We start from the raw sequence: 19,594 nt of genomic DNA, 5'->3' as shown, positions 1-19,594 counted from the left end.
TCCTTCCCCCGCCCCCTCCGTCTCGCTCCCTTGTTCTAGCCGGGGCTGCTCAGACCTGCAGCGGAGCCGCGGCGCCCGCTCTGATCGGCTCGGGGCTGCGCCCCCGGGACCCGGCGACGGGGGCGGGCGGGGGCGCTCCCCACCGGGCTGGGCCCCTTGGCACTGCCAGGTAAGGGCGCCTGCCCTGGAGCCCGCGGTTGGGAATCCTCGGAGGGGCAGCAGGGGGCCCGCAGCCTGCGGGTGTCTTCAGAGCGGTGAGCGGTGCGCTCCGCGGCTGGGAGCCCACTGCCGGCTCCGTTCTCCCGCTCTCTACCGCTTTCCCTTCTTCCCTCGCACCTCTCTCCCTCTTTTTCCCCATCTTCCTCTCCCTCGATTTCTCTTCATCCTGCCTTCTCTCTGCCTGTTTGTCTTTTCTGCCCCTTCCCTGGCTCCCCAGCCCTTCTCTCTCCCTCTTGCCCTGTCTTGCTCCATCTCCTCTTCCTCTTTGCCTTTTTCTTCCTCCACCTTTCTCTCCTCTCCTGTCTTTTCTTTTTCCCGCTTTCCTTTCCTTCCCCGTTCCTTCCCTCTGCTCTCCTCTTCCCTTCCCTTCCCGCTATCCTGTTTCCCAGTCCTCTATCGCCTTCCTTCTCTTCGTCCCGCCTCCCTCTCTGGCCCCCGGCTTCCCTCTTCCCTCGGGAAGGAAAGGACTGTCAGGTGTATGTCTGCTCTAGGGGAGGAGGGGCGCAGCCACAGCCACCTGAGGGGTCCCCCTTGGAGGAGAGGGAGGAGACAGTGGTGGGAAGGGTCCTCTAGCTTCCTTCCCACAGCCCCTCCTGGCTGCCCCTTCTCCCAGAATGAAGTTCCGCACCGGGGCGGCCTGGTCTGACCCCGGCAGCTAAATCTGCCCCTTCCTGCTCATCACACGTACTGAAAGCCCCTCTGTCCCCTCTTCTGCCCATTCTCAAGCCTGGTACCCGTGACTCCTCTCTGCCTTTCAGGCACCCAGGCTACATCCTTTGATCTCTTTCCTCCTGTCTCTTGCTGCCATTCTGTCTCTGTCTCTGACAGTCCCTGAGTCTTGGTCTCACCCTTAATCACGCTGTGTCTCTAGCCTCTGGGTCTGCCTCTGCTCCCCTTCCCCAGTCTTCGGCCTCTACCACCCCTCTTCTTTCAGCTCTGGCCCCCCCACTCTGCCTCGGGAGCCCAGTCCCCCTTCAAGGACTTCAGCTAGCTGTGTGCCGGGGGCAGGTTCTGGAGAGGCGGAGTTCCTGTGGAGGACGGACTTTCACAGGCTCTCAACCCTGTCTGAGGCTGCCCTCCTTGTCATCTCAGCCTGACCTAGGCGCCCTGAGACCACACTTCCATGAATCCCAATCCCTGGATTTTAAGCCTTTTCCCTGGTAGCCCCCATCTCCTCCAGCTCCAAGCTGCATGCCCACCCTGGGAGCACAGGGGCCAGTTTGGGGTTCCAAGCCCTCCCAGCATCCCCTCTCCTATTTTCTTCCCAAGCTTCTCTACTCAGAGTTGCGTGGCCGGAGATTTATCAGCTTGGAGGGCTGGAGGTGAATACGGGCAGAGCCTGGGTGGAGGGAAAGATCAGACTGCTTGCTCTCTGTCTTAGTCTGGGTTCTGGGCAGTGGGGCGTCTGGTTCCTTGGAGGTGTGATCTTCCGCATCTAACTTTGGGGAGGGGAGGTTTAAGGGTTTCCTTAACCGTAAACAGCTGCCCATCCTGCAGGTGTGGATCCATGGGGCAGCCCCAAAGCATCTGCCCCTCTGCCCCAGCCAGCTCATGCCTCAGCACCCGGGCACAGTGAACAGAGCCCTGGCTGAGCCCAAACATGTGCGGCCTGGTGAGGCTCCTGCTGGCCTGGCTGGGTGGCTGGAGCTGCATGGGGCGCCTGGCAGCCCCAGCCCGGGCTTGGGCAGGGTCCCGGGGGGCCCCAGGACCAGCACTGCTTCGGACCCGACGGAGCTGGGTGTGGAACCAGTTCTTTGTCATTGAGGAATATGCCGGACCAGAGCCTGTCCTTATTGGCAAGGTAAGGATCAACCCCTCCCATGGCTACCCTGACCCTCAAGGCCCTGCCCTGCAACTTCATCACTTCTGCAATGACCTTGGTCCCTCAGGACACCCAACACTCCACCCAATCCTAGATTTAGACTCTAACGTTCTGTCCCTATGCTTGGAACCCGCTGCCATGTTTCCCCGATCCCTACAGCTGCACTCAGATGTGGACAGGGGTGAGGGCCGCACCAAGTACCTGCTGACCGGAGAGGGGGCAGGCACTGTATTTGTGATTGACGAGGCCACAGGCAATATCCATGTCACCAAGAGCCTGGACCGGGAGGAGAAGGCACAGTACGTTCTCCTGGCCCAAGCTGTGGACCGAGCCTCCAACCGACCCCTGGAGCCCCCATCGGAGTTCATTATCAAGGTGCAAGACATCAACGACAATCCACCCATCTTTCCCCTTGGGCCCTACCACGCCACAGTGCCCGAGATGTCCAATGTCGGTGAGTACCCCAGGTCTGGACATCCCGGATCCCATCTCCTAGAGTGCCCTCACCTCTCCTTCCCCCACTGCTTTCTGCCCCAGAACCCACCTCCTGCAAGTCAGCCCCGCTCATGTCTAGGTCCCGCCCATCTACCCTTCTTCCCCACTTGGCTCTGCCCGGCTGAGCGGGGTGCCGGGGTCCCCCACAGGGACATCAGTGATCCAGGTGACTGCTCACGATGCCGATGACCCCAGCTACGGGAACAGCGCCAAGCTGGTGTACACTGTGCTGGATGGACTGCCTTTCTTCTCTGTGGACCCCCAGACTGGTGAGGATAGAGCTTGGGAGGCGGGTAGGGCGGCCGTGGGGACAGGCACCCCCTGACTCATCGTCTCTCCCCCTAGGAGTGGTGCGGACCGCCATCCCCAACATGGACCGCGAGACACAGGAGGAGTTCTTGGTGGTGATTCAGGCCAAGGACATGGGCGGCCACATGGGGGGGCTGTCGGGCAGCACTACGGTGACGGTCACCCTCAGCGATGTCAACGACAACCCCCCCAAGTTCCCTCAGAGTAAGGGACAAGTGGCCCGCCTGAGCCGCCCTTTGACCACCCCCAGCCCTACAGCCTCGGGAGAAGCCTCCCCCACCCCTCCCCCAGCCAGGCCTGGGAGAAGGACGTGCTGGGGGAGGAAGGAGGGCCGGGGACCTCTCTCAGAACGTCTCCCTCCATCCACCCCAAGGCCTGTACCAGTTCTCCGTGGTGGAGACCGCTGGGCCGGGCACCCTGGTGGGCCGGCTGCGGGCCCAGGATCCAGACCTAGGGGACAACGCCCTCATGGCATACAGCATCCTGGATGGGGAGGGGTCCGAGGCCTTCAGCATCAGCACAGACCCCCGGGGTCGAGACGGCCTCCTCACTGTCCGCAAGGTTAGCCTCCCATCTGCTAGCGCTGCGGACCCACTCACACCTGCCTCCTGCCCCACGGGACATGCTTCTAACTGGGCTAGAACAGGCTCGGTCGGGATCCCTGTGTTGGAGCTTAGAGATTACGGTCATCTCCTCATCTTTCAGATGAGGGCCTAAGGCCCAGAACGGGGGAGTGACTGGCTCAGGACTTTGCAGAGAGCAAGTCTGTCATGGAACTGGGGGCAGACCTAGAGTTCTGACCGAGTAACCGGCACCCCACCCCACCCCGACCACCGAGGCCGCTGCCCCTCTGGTGCCCACCTCCCGGCTTGCCCCCTGCCTCAGTCACTCCGTCTCCCTCACCACAGCCCCTAGACTTCGAGACCCGTCGCTCCTACTCCTTCCGTGTGGAGGCAACCAACACGCTCATCGACCCGGCCTACCTGCGACGAGGGCCCTTCAAGGACGTGGCCTCAGTGCGCGTGGCTGTGCAGGACGCCCCAGAACCACCCGCTTTCACCCAGGCTGCCTACCGCCTGGCAGTCCCCGAGAACAAGTCTCCCGGGACCCTGGTGGGCCAGGTGTCAGCCGCTGACCTGGACTCCCGGGCCAGCCCAATCAGGTGAGCTGGGGTGCAGGCGGGCTCAGGGCCAGGGCCCAGCAGCAGGCTATTCCCGCCCGAGGATGTGCCCTCTTTACTGCAAATCACGCTCACCTCCTGACAGAAGTCTCCCTCGATGCAGGCCTGGGGCCAGGGCAGGGCTGGCGGACCTTGCTAACCCCTCCCACACTCTCCACCCATCCCTCTGGGTGGATGATAGTAGCGCCTCCCAGTGGCAGCGCGAGCGGATGGAATCTCATCTGATGAGTGCGATGGATCAATTGATGGCCATGGCTATGGATCACTCGCTCAGCGCTTCACATTTTACCCACTTGACAACATTTCCTTCTCCGAACAACCTGTGAGAGTCGGATAGTAGATAAGGGTAGTAACCGTATCAGCTCCAGTTGCTTTAGAGCTGCGGTCCCCGACCTTCTTGGCAGCAGGGACCGGTTTTGTGCGAGATAATTTTTCCACGGACGGAGGGGGCTGGGGGGGCGTTGGGAATGGTTCAGGAGGTAACGCGAGCGACGGGGAGCGGCAGATGAAGCTTCGCTCGCTTGCCCTCTGCTCTCCTGCTGTGCGGCTCACTTCCTAACAGGCCACGGACCAGTACTGGTCTGCAGCCCGGGGTTTAGGGACCCCTGCTTTAGAGGCCTGGCCCTGAGAGGTTGAGTAATTTGCCCAAGGTCGCACAGTCAGTTAAGTAGCAGTGCTGGGATTCAAATCCGGACTTGCCGGCCCCAAGAAGACCCACTCTTTCCACCGCCCCAGCCAGCACCCCTGTCATAGCACTGAGGGAGTCATTCCCATTTTGTAGTTGAGGAAACAGGTTAAAAGATTTGCCCAAGGTCACACAGCTGGCCTGAGACAGAGCAGGGCTAGAACTTGTGTCCCTGGTCCCCAGAACAGAGCCCCAGAAGTCGGAAAGACAGGCAGTGTTTACCCGACGTCACCTCTCTCTCCCTGCACGCCCATGAAACCCAGTCCCCGGCATGTTAGGACAGGTGTTTAATGCTGATGACTCCCCGGGGATATTTGTCTTTTGAGGGGACCCTAACGTGAACTGTGGCTCTGGGTGCGCGTCTCTGGCCAGCTCAGGCCCTCTGCCCAGCTGAGCCACGAGGCCCGGCAAGGTGCACAGAAGGAGGGAGGGGTAGCTGCAAGCTCTGGCCCTGCCGCAGATCAGCCCCCAGCCCCGCTCCATCTCCCCAGATACTCCATCCTCCCCCACTCGGACCCGGAGCGCTGTTTCTCCATCGAGCCTGAAGACGGTACCATCCGCACGGCAGTGCCCCTGGACCGCGAGGCTCGTGTCTGGCATAACCTCACAGTGCTGGCCACAGAAGTCGGTGAGGAGTCCTGGGCCCCCGGGAGACCCGGGAGGAGGCAGCAGCCTCCCAGCAGAGGGGCCATCCCTGGGGACGTATGGGGGTGGGGGAGGGCGGCTAGTGCCATCACACTCTCACCCAGCGTACAGCCACTGGGTCCCCAGCCTGCATCATCACCACCAGGCAGGCCTTCTGGTCTCCTGGCTGGGCTGGGCACAGTGGGTCTGCCTGAGCATTTCCCCTCACCTTCAGTTGGCTCCCATACCTGACTTTCCCCCACCCGGAAATAAACCTAACCTTGAATAGCTTCCTGCACCCTGGGAGACCCTGCCTGACCCACTCTCTGCTTCAGGCTGAAGGGGCGTCAGGGAGGGGCTGGGCCCCTCCTCTGGGAGCTGACCGGGGCCGGGGTGGGGAGGTGGTGCCGGGAGCCCCTCTCTGGGAAGCCCTGCCGGGAGCCCTCAGGGTAGGGAGAGGGACCAGCTCCATGCACTGCCCATGTCAGTCACCGGTCACCAGTAGTGTGGTTCAGCCTTAGACCTCCCTCCCTTCTGTGAACCTCTCCTCACCACGCCTGTTCATGCCTCAGGGTCTCCTACGTTTGCCGTCTGTGTCCTGTTTAGGGGAGTTGTCACCGTGTGCATACGTACTTGTACACGTCAGTGAAGAGCTATGTGTGTGTGTACATGTGGGTGTGTACTTACATGTGTATGATTCCATACGTGTGGAAAATACATATACATACATACCCATATGTTTGTGAGTCTACGTCTATAGCTGCATATATGTGCACGTAGTTGAGTGTATACAATTGTATTTATATTATTTGTGCATATGTGTAATTGGATGGGTATAGTGATAGATACAAGTAGCTGTTTGTATATATTGTTTTGTGCGTGTGTTTGTGGACAGATAGTAATAATTTACTATTTATTGTGTATCGGACACTGTTCTGAGTACCAAATATGGATTAATTCATTTAATCATCACCACAACTTTATGAAGAAGGTATGATTTTTGTCCCCCAATTTGAAGGGAGGAAACCCGGGCAAAGAGAAGTTAAGTTACTTCCCAAGGTCACACAGACATTAAGTGGTGGGGCCTCAGTCCCAGTCAGGCTGCAGAATCTCAGCTGTTATCTCCTCTGCCATACTGCCTCTCATATGTGTCGAATTGTATGTAGATAGGTTTATGTTTTTGACCATGCAGCTGTGTGGCAGTGCATGCATGTCTGTCCATATGAACATCCCTGAGTGTATTTGTGGTATATGTAGTGTGTTTGTGGCTGCCTATACGTAGCCCTGTGTGTGTGTGTGTGTGTGTGTGTGTGTGTGTGTGTGTGTGTGTATCCCCCTCAGTGTCTTCTCATCTCCTGCCAAATCCTGCTCCCCACCCCTAGAAGTCCCAGTATTGACCAGCAGGCCCTGGGCCTTAACTGCAGCGAAGGAATGGACCCCAGCCCCGTCCCATCTCAGGGTATCCCAGACCCTTTAGCCAGGCAGTCTGCTCCTCTGCCCAGGCTGTCAGCTCAGCACCTTCCCAAGAGCCAGCCAGCTCTCCCTCAACTCGGGGAAAAGACTAAAGGAACCGAGAGGTTTAGCCTAGAGGAGGTGAACACTGGGGCAGGCAGGGATGCACAATTTCCATTTTCTCTTGGATGCCACTGGCAGCGAGGAGCAAGGCAGGGTAATGGTGGGAGCCACCCAATGATGAGGGGGCCTGTGTCTGGCTATGGTACCCAGGCTGGCCTGGCTCTGCCCCTGTGTATCACGTGGCTCCTCCCTTCCCAAGGTCAACTCTAAGTGATACTCATTGCTACACCACAGCCTCCCAGACCTCTGATTGGGGGTGTGTGTGTGTGTGTGTGTGTGTGTGTGTGTGTGTGTGTGTGTGTGTGTGTGTGTCCGTCCACCGGTTTTGTGCATGAAAATGCATTCTCTGCATCCTGGGGGTCGTGATACTACATTCACGGTATATATCGAACATTCACTTCATGTGTGTTGCGTTTGCTTTAAAACACTGAGTGTACGTCAAATGGATGGTATGAATGTGTTTGTATCTTTTATGGCTACTGTCTGTGTGCATCCGGTATGCATCCTCTGTCTACCTTTCCTTTATGGCACGTGTACCCTGCATGTCGGTTATTGTATATGTATGTTATGGGTGCTACACTCCTGCTGAGTGTATATGATATATGTATTGCACGTATCTTGGGTACCACATGGCTGTTGTATGCACTTGTTCCATTCATTTCACAACATTGTTTGCTACTTGCATATTGCATGCATTATCTCACGTGTCCCACGTGCATGCTATGTGCTACGTGTGGCCTCCATGCCCACCCACCCCGTGTGTTGTGTGTAACTGTGATGTGTGTGCTTGCATGGGGTGTATGTGTTTGTGTTCTGGCTTCAGACAGCTCCGCACAGGCCTCCCGGGTGCAAGTGGCCATCCAGACCCTGGATGAGAATGACAATGCTCCCCAGCTGGCTGAGCCCTACGACACCTTTGTGTGTGAATCTGCAGCCCCCGGCCAGGTGAGCCGCTGAGGCAGAGGGGTTGGGAACTCAAGACCTCTCCAGCTGCCCACTCCATACAAGGCTTCTTTTCTTCCTCCCAGCTGATTCAGGTCATCAGGGCCCTGGACAGAGATGAAGTTGGCAACAATAGCCGTATCTCCCTTCAAGGTCCCCTGGACCCTGATGCCAACTTCACTGTACGGGACAACCGAGGTGGGTAGCCTCCTACAACTGTGCCCATGCCTGCTTCCCTCCTCTCCTCTACCACCCTCGGCCCTGCCCGCCTACCTGGGCCCTCCACCCAACAGAAGGTGGATGTGGTTTGGGGAGTTCCCTGGTGGCCTAGTGGTTAGGATTCTGGGCTTTCACTGCCGTGGCCTGGGTTCAATCCCTGGTTGGGGAACTGAGATCCTGCAAGCCGCGCGCGCAGTGGGGCAAAAAAAAAAAAAAACAACACAGGGTGGATGTGGTTTTGCTCTTTGCAAACCTTCCCCACAGAAAGCTGTCTCCGTGGGCTGCACCGACCTTACTGGGAAGGTGTCCCAGGAGGTGACCCAACACCTTCCTCTCCCACAGATGGCTCTGCCAGCCTGCTGCTGCCCTCTCGCCCCGCTCCGCCCCGCCAGGCACCCTACCTGGTCCCCATAGAACTGTGGGACTGGGGGCAGCCAGCACTGAGCAGCACTGCCACAGTAACTGTCAGCGTGTGCCGCTGCCGGCCTGATGGCTCCGTGGCCTCCTGCCGGCCCGAGGCTCAGCTCTCACCTGCTGGGCTCAGCACCGGGGCCCTGCTCGCCATCATCACCTGTGTGGGCACCCTGCTCGGTGAGTCAGGCCACAGTGGGACATAAATGTGGGGTCCAGGCCTGCAGGGTGCGTGGAGAGGAACGAGGACGCTGGACATAGGGAAATCCATCCTAGGTCTTGAAGGAACCCTCATGCCTGGATTTTCCCACTGCCTCATGCATCCAAGACCAAAGCTCTGGCCTGTCAATCTCATGACAGTCATGAGCTATAAAATCTGTTTATTGAGCCCTGACTCTGGGCCCCGTGTGGCGTTGGGCACAGCACTTGGTATTTCATCCTTTCGACAACGCTGAGGGGTAAATATGTTTTCCCTCTTTTCCACACAAGCGATCTAAGGGCAAAAGAGGTTCAGAGAAGTTAAGCAACTTTCCATGGTCACACAGCGGGTAAAGGGTTGAAGTCAGTATTCAAACGAGCTCTGCCAGATGTCAAACCCAGGGCTTGCCACCCCTAGGCCGTTCTGATTGGAACCAGGCTGCCCCATGCCTGGCCCTGCTGGCTCAGCGGCCTGTGTGCGCCTCTCCCCCAGCCCTGGTGGTGCTCTTCGTGGCCCTGCGACGCCAGAAGCAGGAAGCCCTGATGGTGCTGGAGGAGGAGGACGTGCGTGAGAACATCATCACCTACGACGACGAGGGCGGCGGCGAGGAGGACACGGAGGCCTTCGACATCAGCGCCCTGCAAAACCCCGACGGGGCCGCCCCCGGCCCGCCCGCGCGCCGAGATGTGCTGCCCTGGGCCAGGGCGCCGCGCCAGCCCCGGCCCCCCGGCCCCGCCGACGTGGCGCAGCTGCTGGCGCTGCGGCTACGCGGGGCAGACGACGACCCCAGCGTCCCACCCTACGACTCGGTGCAGGTGTATGGCTACGAGGGCCGGGGCTCCTCCTGCGGCTCCCTCAGCTCCCTGGGCTCCGGCAGCGAGATCGGCGGTGCCCCGGGCCCCACTGAGCCGCTGGACGACTGGGGGCCGCTCTTTCACACCCTGGCCGAGCTCTACGGGGCCAAGGAGCCCCCGGCCCCCTGAGAGCCGGCCTGGCCCTGCCAGCCGCGGCGCGGTGGCCGCACAGGCCCTCTGAGTGAGCCCCCGGGGTCCAGGCAGGCGGCAGCAGCCCAGGGGTCCCCAGGCCTCCCCGATCCCCGTGTTCCTCCTCCCCACTTCCCCAGGGCAACCTCCTCCTTACCTCCCTCGTTCTGAGTCGTCTGTTCGTCTCTCTCCAGGGATCTCTGTCTCTGTCTCTGACACTCGCCCTGTCTGGGTCTGCGTTGTGCGGCTCAGACTCTGAATCTCTCCGTTCTCTCACTGTGATTTCACTTTCTTGTGGCTCTGTTTTGGTCTCCCCCATTCTAAATCTGTCTGTCACTCACGGCTCTGTCTGTCTCCCGTGCCCGCAGACATGCTCTCTGTCTGTCTCCTTCCCACATCTGCCCGCATTCTCTGTGGGTCCCTGTGACTGGCTTTTTGGTTTCTTCCGTTGTCCATCCCAGAAACAAGAGAAACTTCCAGCCACTGCTGCCCACCCTCCTGCAGGGGATGTTCTGCCCCAGGTCAGTGTCCCTAGACTATGTGGAACACAGGGGTGGCCCAAAGCCCTCCCTCACGCCCCACCTCTCACTCGGGCTCTCCTGTCATTGCAGACCTGCCCGCATGGTTCCATCCATCACTCATGGCCTCATCCTGGCTCCATTGGCCTCCAGCAGAGAGAGGGAGCCAGCCCACCTCCCGGGGCAAGAGCTCCAGCCCCCGACGTGGACGTGGCCGCCTCCCTGGCGCTGTCAGCCGGCCCTGGGCATCCTAGCCCTGGGCATTGTCTTGTGTGCTTCCCAGGCCCCAGGGGGAGGGATGGGAAGGAAAGAGGGAGGCAGCTGGGGAAGGGGAAGAGGGAGGAAGGGGAGGGGCCTCCATCTCTAATTTCATAATAAACAAACACTTTATTTTGTAAAGGTGCAGTCCTGCTTTCCTTTCTGCACTCAGGTGTCTGTAAGAGTTTCACTGTGCCAAAGGGCTGGAGGAGAGGCCTAAGCCCACCCCCTCGGCTCCTTCTCCTTTCTCCTTTGGGGGACAGTCGCTTCAAGTCCCTTTCATAGAGGAGGCTTTGGGTTGACACCATTCAGGGACGAAGGAGATAATGACATGTACCTCTACCCCCACGACCTCTGGGTTCTCTGTTGGTCTCAAACTGTCCAAGGAAATTAAGATGTGGAGATCGGCCAGAGGGGAAAGTGGGAAGGAGAAAAGGGGAGCTATAAAAGACTAAGAAGAGAGGAAGAGGAGCTCTAGACTAGGAATAAGTATGGGTGGGGAACAGCAGAGGGGGGGCAAGCCAGTGCCTCCTGGGGCCTGTGGTCCCAGTTGGAGAAAGGGTGGGCCAGGGCGAGGTGGCACAGTCACAGTGGATCTGGGGCCTGCTGCCCCACCTTTTATTCTTCCCAGTCTCTGGTCTTACTCTTTGTGGGCACAAAGAGGAGGGAGAGGGACCAGGGAGGCGGGCCGTTCGAAGGCTGAATCAAAGTCATCTGGGGGGGGGGGGGCTTCGCTGGTGGCGCAGTCATGCCGCGGAGCGGCTGGGCCCGTGAGCCAAGGCCGCTGAGCCTGCGCGTCCCGTCCGGAGCCTGTGCTCCGCAACGGGAGAGACCACAAAGGTGAGAGGCCCGCGTACCGCAAAAAAAAAAAAAAAAAAGTCAACTGCGGCGGGAGCCCAGCCGGTGGCCAGCATCTCTTGACCCGGCAACCAGAATTAGCACCCACGCCTTGTAACTCCAGGCAGGGCTCCTGGGGAGTCAAGTAGATGGGTCAGGATAGGTCCTTGTGACCTTGCCCTCCAAGTGCGGAGTGCTGATAATCAGGGACAGCTGCTCTAATGGGAAGATGGCTTCTTGTACCTTCTACACCGTTTGGTTAGGGCAACCAGGCGGTGGGAGGTCAAGGACCCTGCTCCGATGCTGGCATTGTCATTGACTCTGCTGAAGGCTGGAACCGGGCCCCTGCCTGCCCGAAGGCCTGTGTGTTAGCAGACTGTCTGCCCCTGAGGGAGACGATTAGGAGGCAGCAGTCCAAGAAGGGTGCCAGAAGAACAAGTCTTCCTGTTCAGAGCTAGATCCACCCCTTTGGCCTCCCCTGATGTCTGCATCAAGCCTTCAGGAGTAAGTGGAGAGAAGGAGGGACTGACTCGTGGGCCGCCCCTGGGTGGTGGTGGGGGTGCATGGAAGTGGGATGCAGGCCTTTGCCTGCTCTCCCGGCCCTCCTTAACACCCTCCTGAGGTCCTCCCCAACTCATTAAGCTTCAAGGAAAACAACAACGTAGGGAAACAGGCTTTTCAGCTAGACCCTCAGGCTTATCTCTGGTCTTAAATACCTCACCATTGGAAACACAGAATCTGTCAAAGGGAGTGAAGTAGGGCAGAACCATGGAAGGAAAAGAGGAGAGAGAGAAGGGGAGAGGTGATGGGAGGAGATGCAAGAAGAGTGGGGCTCCCCCGCTGTTATGCCCTCCCTATCTGGGTTTAATCCTCCTTCCCTGACTAATGGGAAGAGGAGGGGCACAGAACGTTCCAGGGGGTGAGCCGCATGTGGTTCCCAGGGAGCCTCGGGCTGGGCTCAAGTGGCAACCCCAAGCTAGCCCGCCCCTCCCTCCCTGCCTTTTCTCACCCCTGGGGCTTCAGGACAGGGGTGGGAAGATGCAGAAGTATAGAACAAGTGGAGTGAGCCCTGCCCCACCCCACTCTGGAATTCTTTTCCCCAAAAGAAGTGATAAGGCCCGTCTTTCTCCCTGATAACTTCCAGCCTGTTTCCTGTCTCTGCACATAGGAACTGCACGTGCATCGCCTATCCTGGATCACTCACATACAACAGGTCACAGACCCACCCTCACCTCTGCATGTGGAGGTGCCCCTTTTTATGTCTGAGTCAATCAAACACTTGAACCCTGGACAAAACCTGCCCTTCCTCCTGTGTTCCTCCAGGACCAAGCTGGCCTAGGGGTCCCTGACCTCTAGTGATCATTCCCAGTGTCCTGCACCTCCTCCCCTGAGGCTGAGGAGTGGGTGAGGAATGAAGAATTTCTATGGAGGCCACCAGCCAGATGCCCAGATCCTGGCTCGAAGCCTAGTCCTCCTGTACTGGGCGCCTTTCTGCGGCCCCCCTCCCCCTGACCATTTCCTCGCCTCTCCCCTACTGCTTTCCCTCCTGGGACTCCCTCAGCTTTCTTCCCTCCTCTCCCATCATCCACTGAAAGCCAGAGCCTGCTGGGGCTCCTCTGTCTGGCCAGCTCCTGCCTGGAGGAATTCTTAGCCTGAGGTGCAGGCTTGGGGCTCACGACTGTGCTGGAGGCTGGGAGGAGGGGCGTCCAGGAGGGAGGAAAGGTACTGTTCATCTTGGGACTGGAAGCTGGAGGAGTGGGATAGAGGAAGAAGGTTCAGGAACCTTCAGGTGCCACCTCCTAGGCTGACCGTGCTTTCCTCCCTCACTTGGCCTGGGGAGGGGAGGGGGGTGGGGCATCCCTCCTGGAGCTGTCAGCCTGCGTGGCCAAGTCAGGGCTTACAAGGGACCAGCAAGGGGACGGGGTGGGGTGGGGGGGAAGGATGTGCTAACCCAGCAGTTCCCACTAGCACAGCCACTTCTCTCTTTTCTTCATGCCCAGAGGGAGCTACTGGAAAGAGAGGCTGGAGAGAAGGCAAAGGGACAGCGGGAGGAGGAGAAGTCGGGCAACGGCCATGACATGCCTGGAAGCCAGAGTGCAAGGGAGGGGGGAGGTGCCTGGGGCGATGGCTCGGGCCCTGACAAGCGGGGGTAGAGGGGGCTCAGGGGGGGCTGCTTCCTGGGCTCAGCCCTCCAGGCCCTCGGGCTCCTCTGGGTTCCTCCTTCCCTGGCCACCAGGCAGGGGCACGGCCCAGCTGCTCTCTTCCCATCACTCCCCAGAGCCCCTGGGAGAGATACTGAGCTGAAGAAGCACAGCCCTGGAGCGGAAGGCCTGGATCCCAGCATCATCTCTGCACTGACTGTGTGACCTCGGGCAACTCACAGAACCCTCTGAACCTGTTTCCTCTTCTATCAAGTGAGGATCACTTTTACCTCAAAGAGTTATCATGAAAACTGCGTTCAGTAAAGGAGTTTGCATCAGTCACTAGGGTCAAGTCGGGGAGGGGGGCAGAGAAGAAAAGCAGATGTGGGAAGCCCATCACCACCCCCAGGTGTGCATGCTGCACTGTCCCTGTCCCTTCCAGCCTGGGCCCTCTGGGCTACTATCCCCACCTCTTTCTCCTCCAGCCATCTCCACTCCCCAAGGTGAGAAAGTGGCAAAGACTCTGAAGCTGAGCTAAGGACTAAAACACGAGAGGAAGAGAGACTGGGGATAGGAGGGGGAAAAAGCAGAAAAGGAGGATGGCAAGAAAAGAGGGTCTAGCACCTAGCACAGCATCTGGCGTGCAGCCGGTGCGCAATAAGTACTTGCTGAAAGAGGACTCGGTGCTGAGAAGGAGGCTGGATCAATCTATTGGGCGCCAACAGGAACATGTCGGAGAGAGCCGTCAATGACTCCAGGAGGAGAAAGGGATGGAGGCTTGGAACAAATGAAGCCGGCAACCCACAAGAGCAGGAGCCAGATGCCGTGAGTCAGTCCCCCGTGCGGCCCCATCTGCCACCCACTCCTGGGCTGGGCGCCCCAGGTACTGCTGCTCACAGCGTCTCTGCGGGCGTCCTCGAGTCCCCCGGGGCTGGCGCCACAGAAGGTTCTCCTCCTTCACCGGCTCTGTCCGGGGTGGCCTCCTCCTCCCGTTCCTGCTCTGGCCCCGGCCCTGGGAGCTTCCGCAGTTCCGAGTACAGCACCCAGGCATCGCTGCGGGACACATATTCCCAGCCACTCTTCCGCACGTGGAAGAGGTCCACGGAGCCCCCCGAGTAGGCATCACGGTGGGTGGCGTGGGCCACAGCACGGCGGGCCAGGGCATAGGCTTCCTGGGTGCTCATGTCATAGTGGTAGCCGCCATCTAGCACACCATAGGCATAGGGAGATCCAGAGCCCACCGAGAAGATGTCCCCCTGCAGGCAGGTGCCGTCGCTGTAGACGTAGAAGAGGGCAGGGCCGGAACGGTCCCAGCCGCACAGGGCAGTGGCCACGCACAGATCCAGCCCCCGATAGCGCGACATCATGACGGATAAGAGTCTGGCGGCGCCGGCCACACTGGGCAGCTGACCCTCCCTCAGTGCCCGCAGCCGCAGCTCCCGCCGTAGCACCCGGTACCATGTGACGCAGTCGGCCGAGGTGCCAGAGGTGGTGCCCAGGAGGTGCTGATGCACGGGGATGACCTTGCGTGAGGCTGGACAGGCCACGTAGTCGCCACAGGAGGACCGCGTGTCAGCCGCAGCGATGACTCCATGACGGAAGCGGAAAGCCAGGGTGGTGGTACCATGGGCCAGCCTGGGGCCATGGATCTGCAGGAAGGTTTGAGGGTCCCAGCCCTGGGGCACAGCCCAGCCACCAGCCTGAGGCAGGTGAGGTGAGGCTTCTTGGGTGTCGGGGGCCTGCCACTTGCACACATCCTGCAGAGCCATCCCTGGGGTCCAACGAAGGTTGGAAGGAGCGAGGCAGGGTTTTGTGAGCTGGGTCAGGCGGAGGAAGAGAGAGGGCAAGGAGGAGCTGGGCTGCAGCCAGAACCAGCTGGGAAGGCGTGTGATCTGTGGCTTCCCTTCTCCCCAACCCCAAGCCAGGCTTTGGGAGTGGCTGACAGAGCAGCACCCTCTCCCTCAGAGGACTGCCGAGGGGAGACAGAACGAGGCCAGCAGAGTCTCCAGCGCTGGGGAGACGCTGCCCATGACACACCCGAGCGTCATCCAAGGAGTCTCCTGTCTGTCATCCTCCAAGCACCTGGAGTTGGGTGGTGGCTGGGTAAGTGAAAAGGAAAAGGGGCACCGTGGAAGGAGCAGAGCTGGGTTCCTCTGGGTTTTCCTGTGGGGGGCACTGGGTGCACAAAGATAAATAAGGCCCTGCCCCTGCCCTGAAAGGGCTCCCAGCCTAGGGAAAGGTGGAGACAAGTCAGTGCAATGGCACAGCCAGAAGAGATTGCCATGGGCGTTCCCCGGTGGCCTAGTGGTTGGGATGCCGAGCTTTCACTGTTGTGGCCCAGGGTTCGATCCCCGGTCAGGGAGCTGGGATCCCACAAGCTGCGTGGTTTGGCCAACAAAACAAAACAAAACGGAATAGATTGCCATGGAGCCACCGTGGCGGGAGTCTCTAATGCTGGGTTCTCTCTTCTGGGGTGTGGGGTCGGAGAGCTATGACGCTGAGCTCACAGGTTCACCTCATGGTCAAGGTGAGGAAAGAGAAATGGACTGGGGTAAGGACAAAAGAGACAAGAGCAAGAGAGCCTGGTATGGGGTGCTCAGATACCTTCAGAAAGGCAGAGTACTGAGGGGCCAGGTGAAGGGGAACTAGAACCTGGAGATCTTTTTCTCCTCTGCTTTGGGGGTGAACATGAACTTCCATCTGCATACAAACGTGGCACTTCTGACAGTTCTCTGGCAGTATAGCTTCTCTGGTGTTAAAGTTCTGAGGATGTAGCTGAAAGGATCTATTGGTTCCGCTTCTGCCCAACAGTTCTCAATGTCAAGAGACTGGTTTGTGGTTCCAAGGCAGGAGAAACAACGGACTTTGATGCCGTAATGCTGAGTCTAAGTCTTAGACCAACCAAGGGTGGACCCTGACAGCTGGCCCTTCAGAAACATAAAGTAGATTGGGGCAGAGTGACAAGCTACAGCTACTTCCATATGGAGTACGTTTTACTAAACATTACAGCTCAGAGAGGTGCTACGGGAAGGGGTTTATTCAAAGAAACAGACGTACATGCAAAGGAAAGAGCCCGGACCCTCCAGACATCATGATGCTGAGGCTGTGGCATCATAGCTTCCTGGAGTCTCAGTACTAAGGGCAAGTGTAACGTGTCAGGGGAAGACTGGAGAAACCAGGAAGTCACACAAAGGTCCACCTGGTCCTTCTTTCTTCCTTGGCGTAGGACCACATGGGAATCTTACCGAAGAGATAAGAACATCTCCTCTTTCTAACAATTAAGTCTTAGACTATATATGGCTGGATCGCCACGTCTCTTAAGTCAGGCCATTATTAAGTCAGATCTGCCCAGGTGAGTGGCCCAGTAACTGGCCACCCACCAGTCTCCCCCTCTAACCTTATCCTCCACACTGACATGATTTCCTAAGGTATCACTCAAATCCCATGTCTCCTCTAGTAAGTAACGTTGAAGGGTTACAAGATCAAGTCCACCCCAGGCTGGCATTTAAGGCCCACTGTGGTCCAATCCTAATCCATCCACCACAACGTCTTTTCACACAATTCCTAACACATCTCCCACCTCCCCTTCATCTTTTTGAATCCTATCTTTCCAAGTCTGGAGACCGGAGAAACCAGGAAGTCCACTAAAGCCACAGCTGGTCCTTCTTTCTTCCTTGGCGTAGGACCACATGGGAATCTTACCGAAGAGATAAGAACATCTCCTCTTTCTAACAATTAAGTCTTAGACTATATATGGCTGGATCGCCACGTCTCTTAAGTCAGGCCATTATTAAGTCAGATCTGCCCAGGTGAGTGGCCCAGTAACTGGCCACCCACCAGTCTCCCCCTCTAACCTTATCCTCCACACTGACATGATTTCCTAAGGTATCACTCAAATCCCATGTCTCCTCTAGTAAGTAACGTTGAAGGGTTACAAGATCAAGTCCACCCCAGGCTGGCATTTAAGGCCCACTGTGGTCCAATCCTAATCCATCCACCACAACGTCTTTTCACACAATTCCTAACACATCTCCCACCTCCCCTTCATCTTTTTGAATCCTATCTTTCCAAGTCTGGCTTAAGTACCACCTATTCTGAAAATCCTTCCCAGATCCGCGCTGAGAGAGGAGGGGCTGTGAGTTTGAGAAGAAAGGGGACCTAAGTGATATTTAAGGAAATGATCCAGACCTCCTTGGCAAAGCCTTCCTGGACCCCCAACCTCACCCCCATCTATACCAAACTCTCTCACCTCTGAACTACAGCACTTATCATTGTTTTCTTCCCCCAACCCCTGCTTTATTGAGATACGATGGACATATAACATTGTGTAAGTTTAAGGTGTACAATATGATGATTTGATACCTCTGTGTGTGTGTCTGTGTATTGCAAAATGTTTACACCATAAGGCAAGTTAAATCCTTCACCTTACTTGATTACCATTTTTGTTGTTGTTATGATAAGAACATTTAAGATCTACTCTCTTGGCAACTTTCAAGTATACAAGAGTTATTGTTAACTATAGTTGCCGTGCTGTACGTTAGATTCCCAGAACTTATTCCTCATATGACTGGAAGTTTGTACACTTTTGACCAACATCTCGTTTTCTCCAACCCTGAGCCTCTGGCAACCACCAATCTACTATCTGTTTCTAAAAGTTTGGCTTTGTTAGATTCTACATATAAGTAAGATCATACAGTATTTGTTCTTCTCCATCTGACTTCTTGCACTTAGCATAATGCCCTCAAGTTTCATCCAAGTTGTCACAGATGGCAGGACTTCCTTCTTTTTTATGGCTGAATAATGTTCCACCACATATATAACACTTTATGCATTCATCCATTGATGATGGATATTGTTTCCATGTCTTGGCAATTGTGAATAATGCTGCAATGAACATTGGGGTGCAGCTATCTCTACGAGATAGTGATTTCATTTCCTTTGGATAAATACCCAGACATGGGATTACTAGGTCATATGGTAGTTCTATTTTTAATTTTTTTTTGAGGAACCTCCATACTATTCTCCATAGTGACTGCACCAATTTATATTCCCACCAACAGCAGCACTGATCATTTGTACCTCTCCTCTTTGAGGTCTCCCTGAGTGGGACCTTGGAGCAGAGAACTAATGTAAGGTAAATTGGGAACAGATTATGGAAGGTCTTGAATGCAAGCTGAGGAGCTGAACCTTACAGACCATTTTTAAGCAGGCAAATGATAAGATCAAGATGATGTTTCAGGAAAATCAATCTGGTGCTGTGCAGAATAAATTAGAGACATAGTTTGTACCCAGAAAAATCAGGAGAATATTTCAGTAATTCGGGAGTGAGGAGATAAGAAGCCAAAGGTGGTATCAGTTGCAATGAAAAAGAATGTGAGAAGCACTGTAGAGGGAAAATGAACAGGACTTGGCAACCTAGTGGACGTGGAGTAAAGGAAGGGGAGTTGTCAAGATGAGCCAGGGCTTCAAGCCTCTGTTACTGGAACAACATTATTGTCATGCTTTCATGTGTTCATTTTGCAAACGTGTATTAAGCACACAGTGGGCACAGAGGTAAATAGTAGAGAAATGCCTGTCTTTACAGTTGTTGGTTTTTTTTTGGCCATGCCATGCAGCTTGTGGGATCTTAGTTCCCTGACCAGGGATTGAACCTGGGCCCCTGGCGCTGAAAGTGTGGAGTCCTAACCACTGGACTGCCAGGGAATTCCCGAGAAATGCCTGTCTTTAAAAGCTCACAATCCAGTGGGAGATAAATGTATATTTATAACCAGGTAAAATGTGAAAGTGCCTTAAAAGAGGCAGACAGCATTAGTGGCAGAGTGAAAGAACCACTGAGAGAAGTCAGGAGGATTAGCTGCATTGCAGGAGTGACTGCAAAATAATACATGCTCAGTAAACAGAGGCACCCTGCATTTTCCACACCATCCAAGTGTGAGACCCACAGAAAGATCTTCTGCTTCATTACATTCTGATGGTTGGGTTTGGAAAGAGTTGCCAAATTTCAGCATTAAAAATACAACACTCTCATGGGGCTTCCCTGGTGGCGCAGTGGTTGAGGGTCCGCCTGCCGATGCAGGGGATACGGGTTCATGCCCCCGTCCGGGAGGATCCCACATGCCGCGGAGCGGCTGGGCCCGTGAGCCATGGCCGCTGAGCCTGCGCGTCCGGAGCCTGTGC

General features: G+C 56.8%; 2 protein-coding genes across 3 annotated transcripts; one reads left to right on the top strand and one right to left on the bottom strand.

Moving 5' to 3' along the window:
- Positions 1-1,716: 1,716 nt before the first annotated feature.
- Positions 1,717-10,580, top strand: CDH24 (cadherin 24). Of its 2 annotated transcripts, none has more exons than XM_028483865.1 (12): positions 1,717-2,020; positions 2,201-2,495; positions 2,686-2,805; positions 2,882-3,049; positions 3,219-3,406; positions 3,754-4,007; positions 5,202-5,338; positions 7,733-7,854; positions 7,938-8,049; positions 8,413-8,661; positions 9,173-10,184; positions 10,275-10,580. In XM_028483865.1, exons 1-11 carry the CDS (start codon positions 1,820-1,822, stop codon positions 9,661-9,663), a joined length of 2,337 nt encoding a protein of 778 aa, XP_028339666.1. In that variant the 5' UTR covers positions 1,717-1,819; the 3' UTR covers positions 9,664-10,184; positions 10,275-10,580. The 2 variants fall into 2 exon arrangements, with proteins under 2 accessions (XP_028339666.1, XP_054938299.1); XM_055082324.1 differs by having other exon boundaries at positions 1,820-2,020; positions 9,098-10,184; positions 10,275-10,465.
- Positions 10,581-14,110: 3,530 nt separating this feature from the next.
- PSMB11 (proteasome subunit beta 11) lies at positions 14,111-15,281 on the bottom strand. The gene has a single exon (XM_007100454.2). It carries the CDS (start codon positions 15,184-15,186, stop codon positions 14,311-14,313), a length of 876 nt encoding a protein of 291 aa, XP_007100516.1. The 5' UTR covers positions 15,187-15,281; the 3' UTR covers positions 14,111-14,310.
- Positions 15,282-19,594: the final 4,313 nt, after the last annotated feature.

This window comes from Physeter macrocephalus, unplaced genomic scaffold (genome assembly GCF_002837175.3).
Source record: "Physeter macrocephalus isolate SW-GA unplaced genomic scaffold, ASM283717v5 random_82, whole genome shotgun sequence".
Classification (NCBI taxonomy): domain Eukaryota; kingdom Metazoa; phylum Chordata; class Mammalia; order Artiodactyla; family Physeteridae; genus Physeter; species Physeter macrocephalus.
The sequence above is the reverse complement of the archived record's forward strand: the minus strand, read 5'-3'. Positions and strand labels throughout refer to the sequence as shown.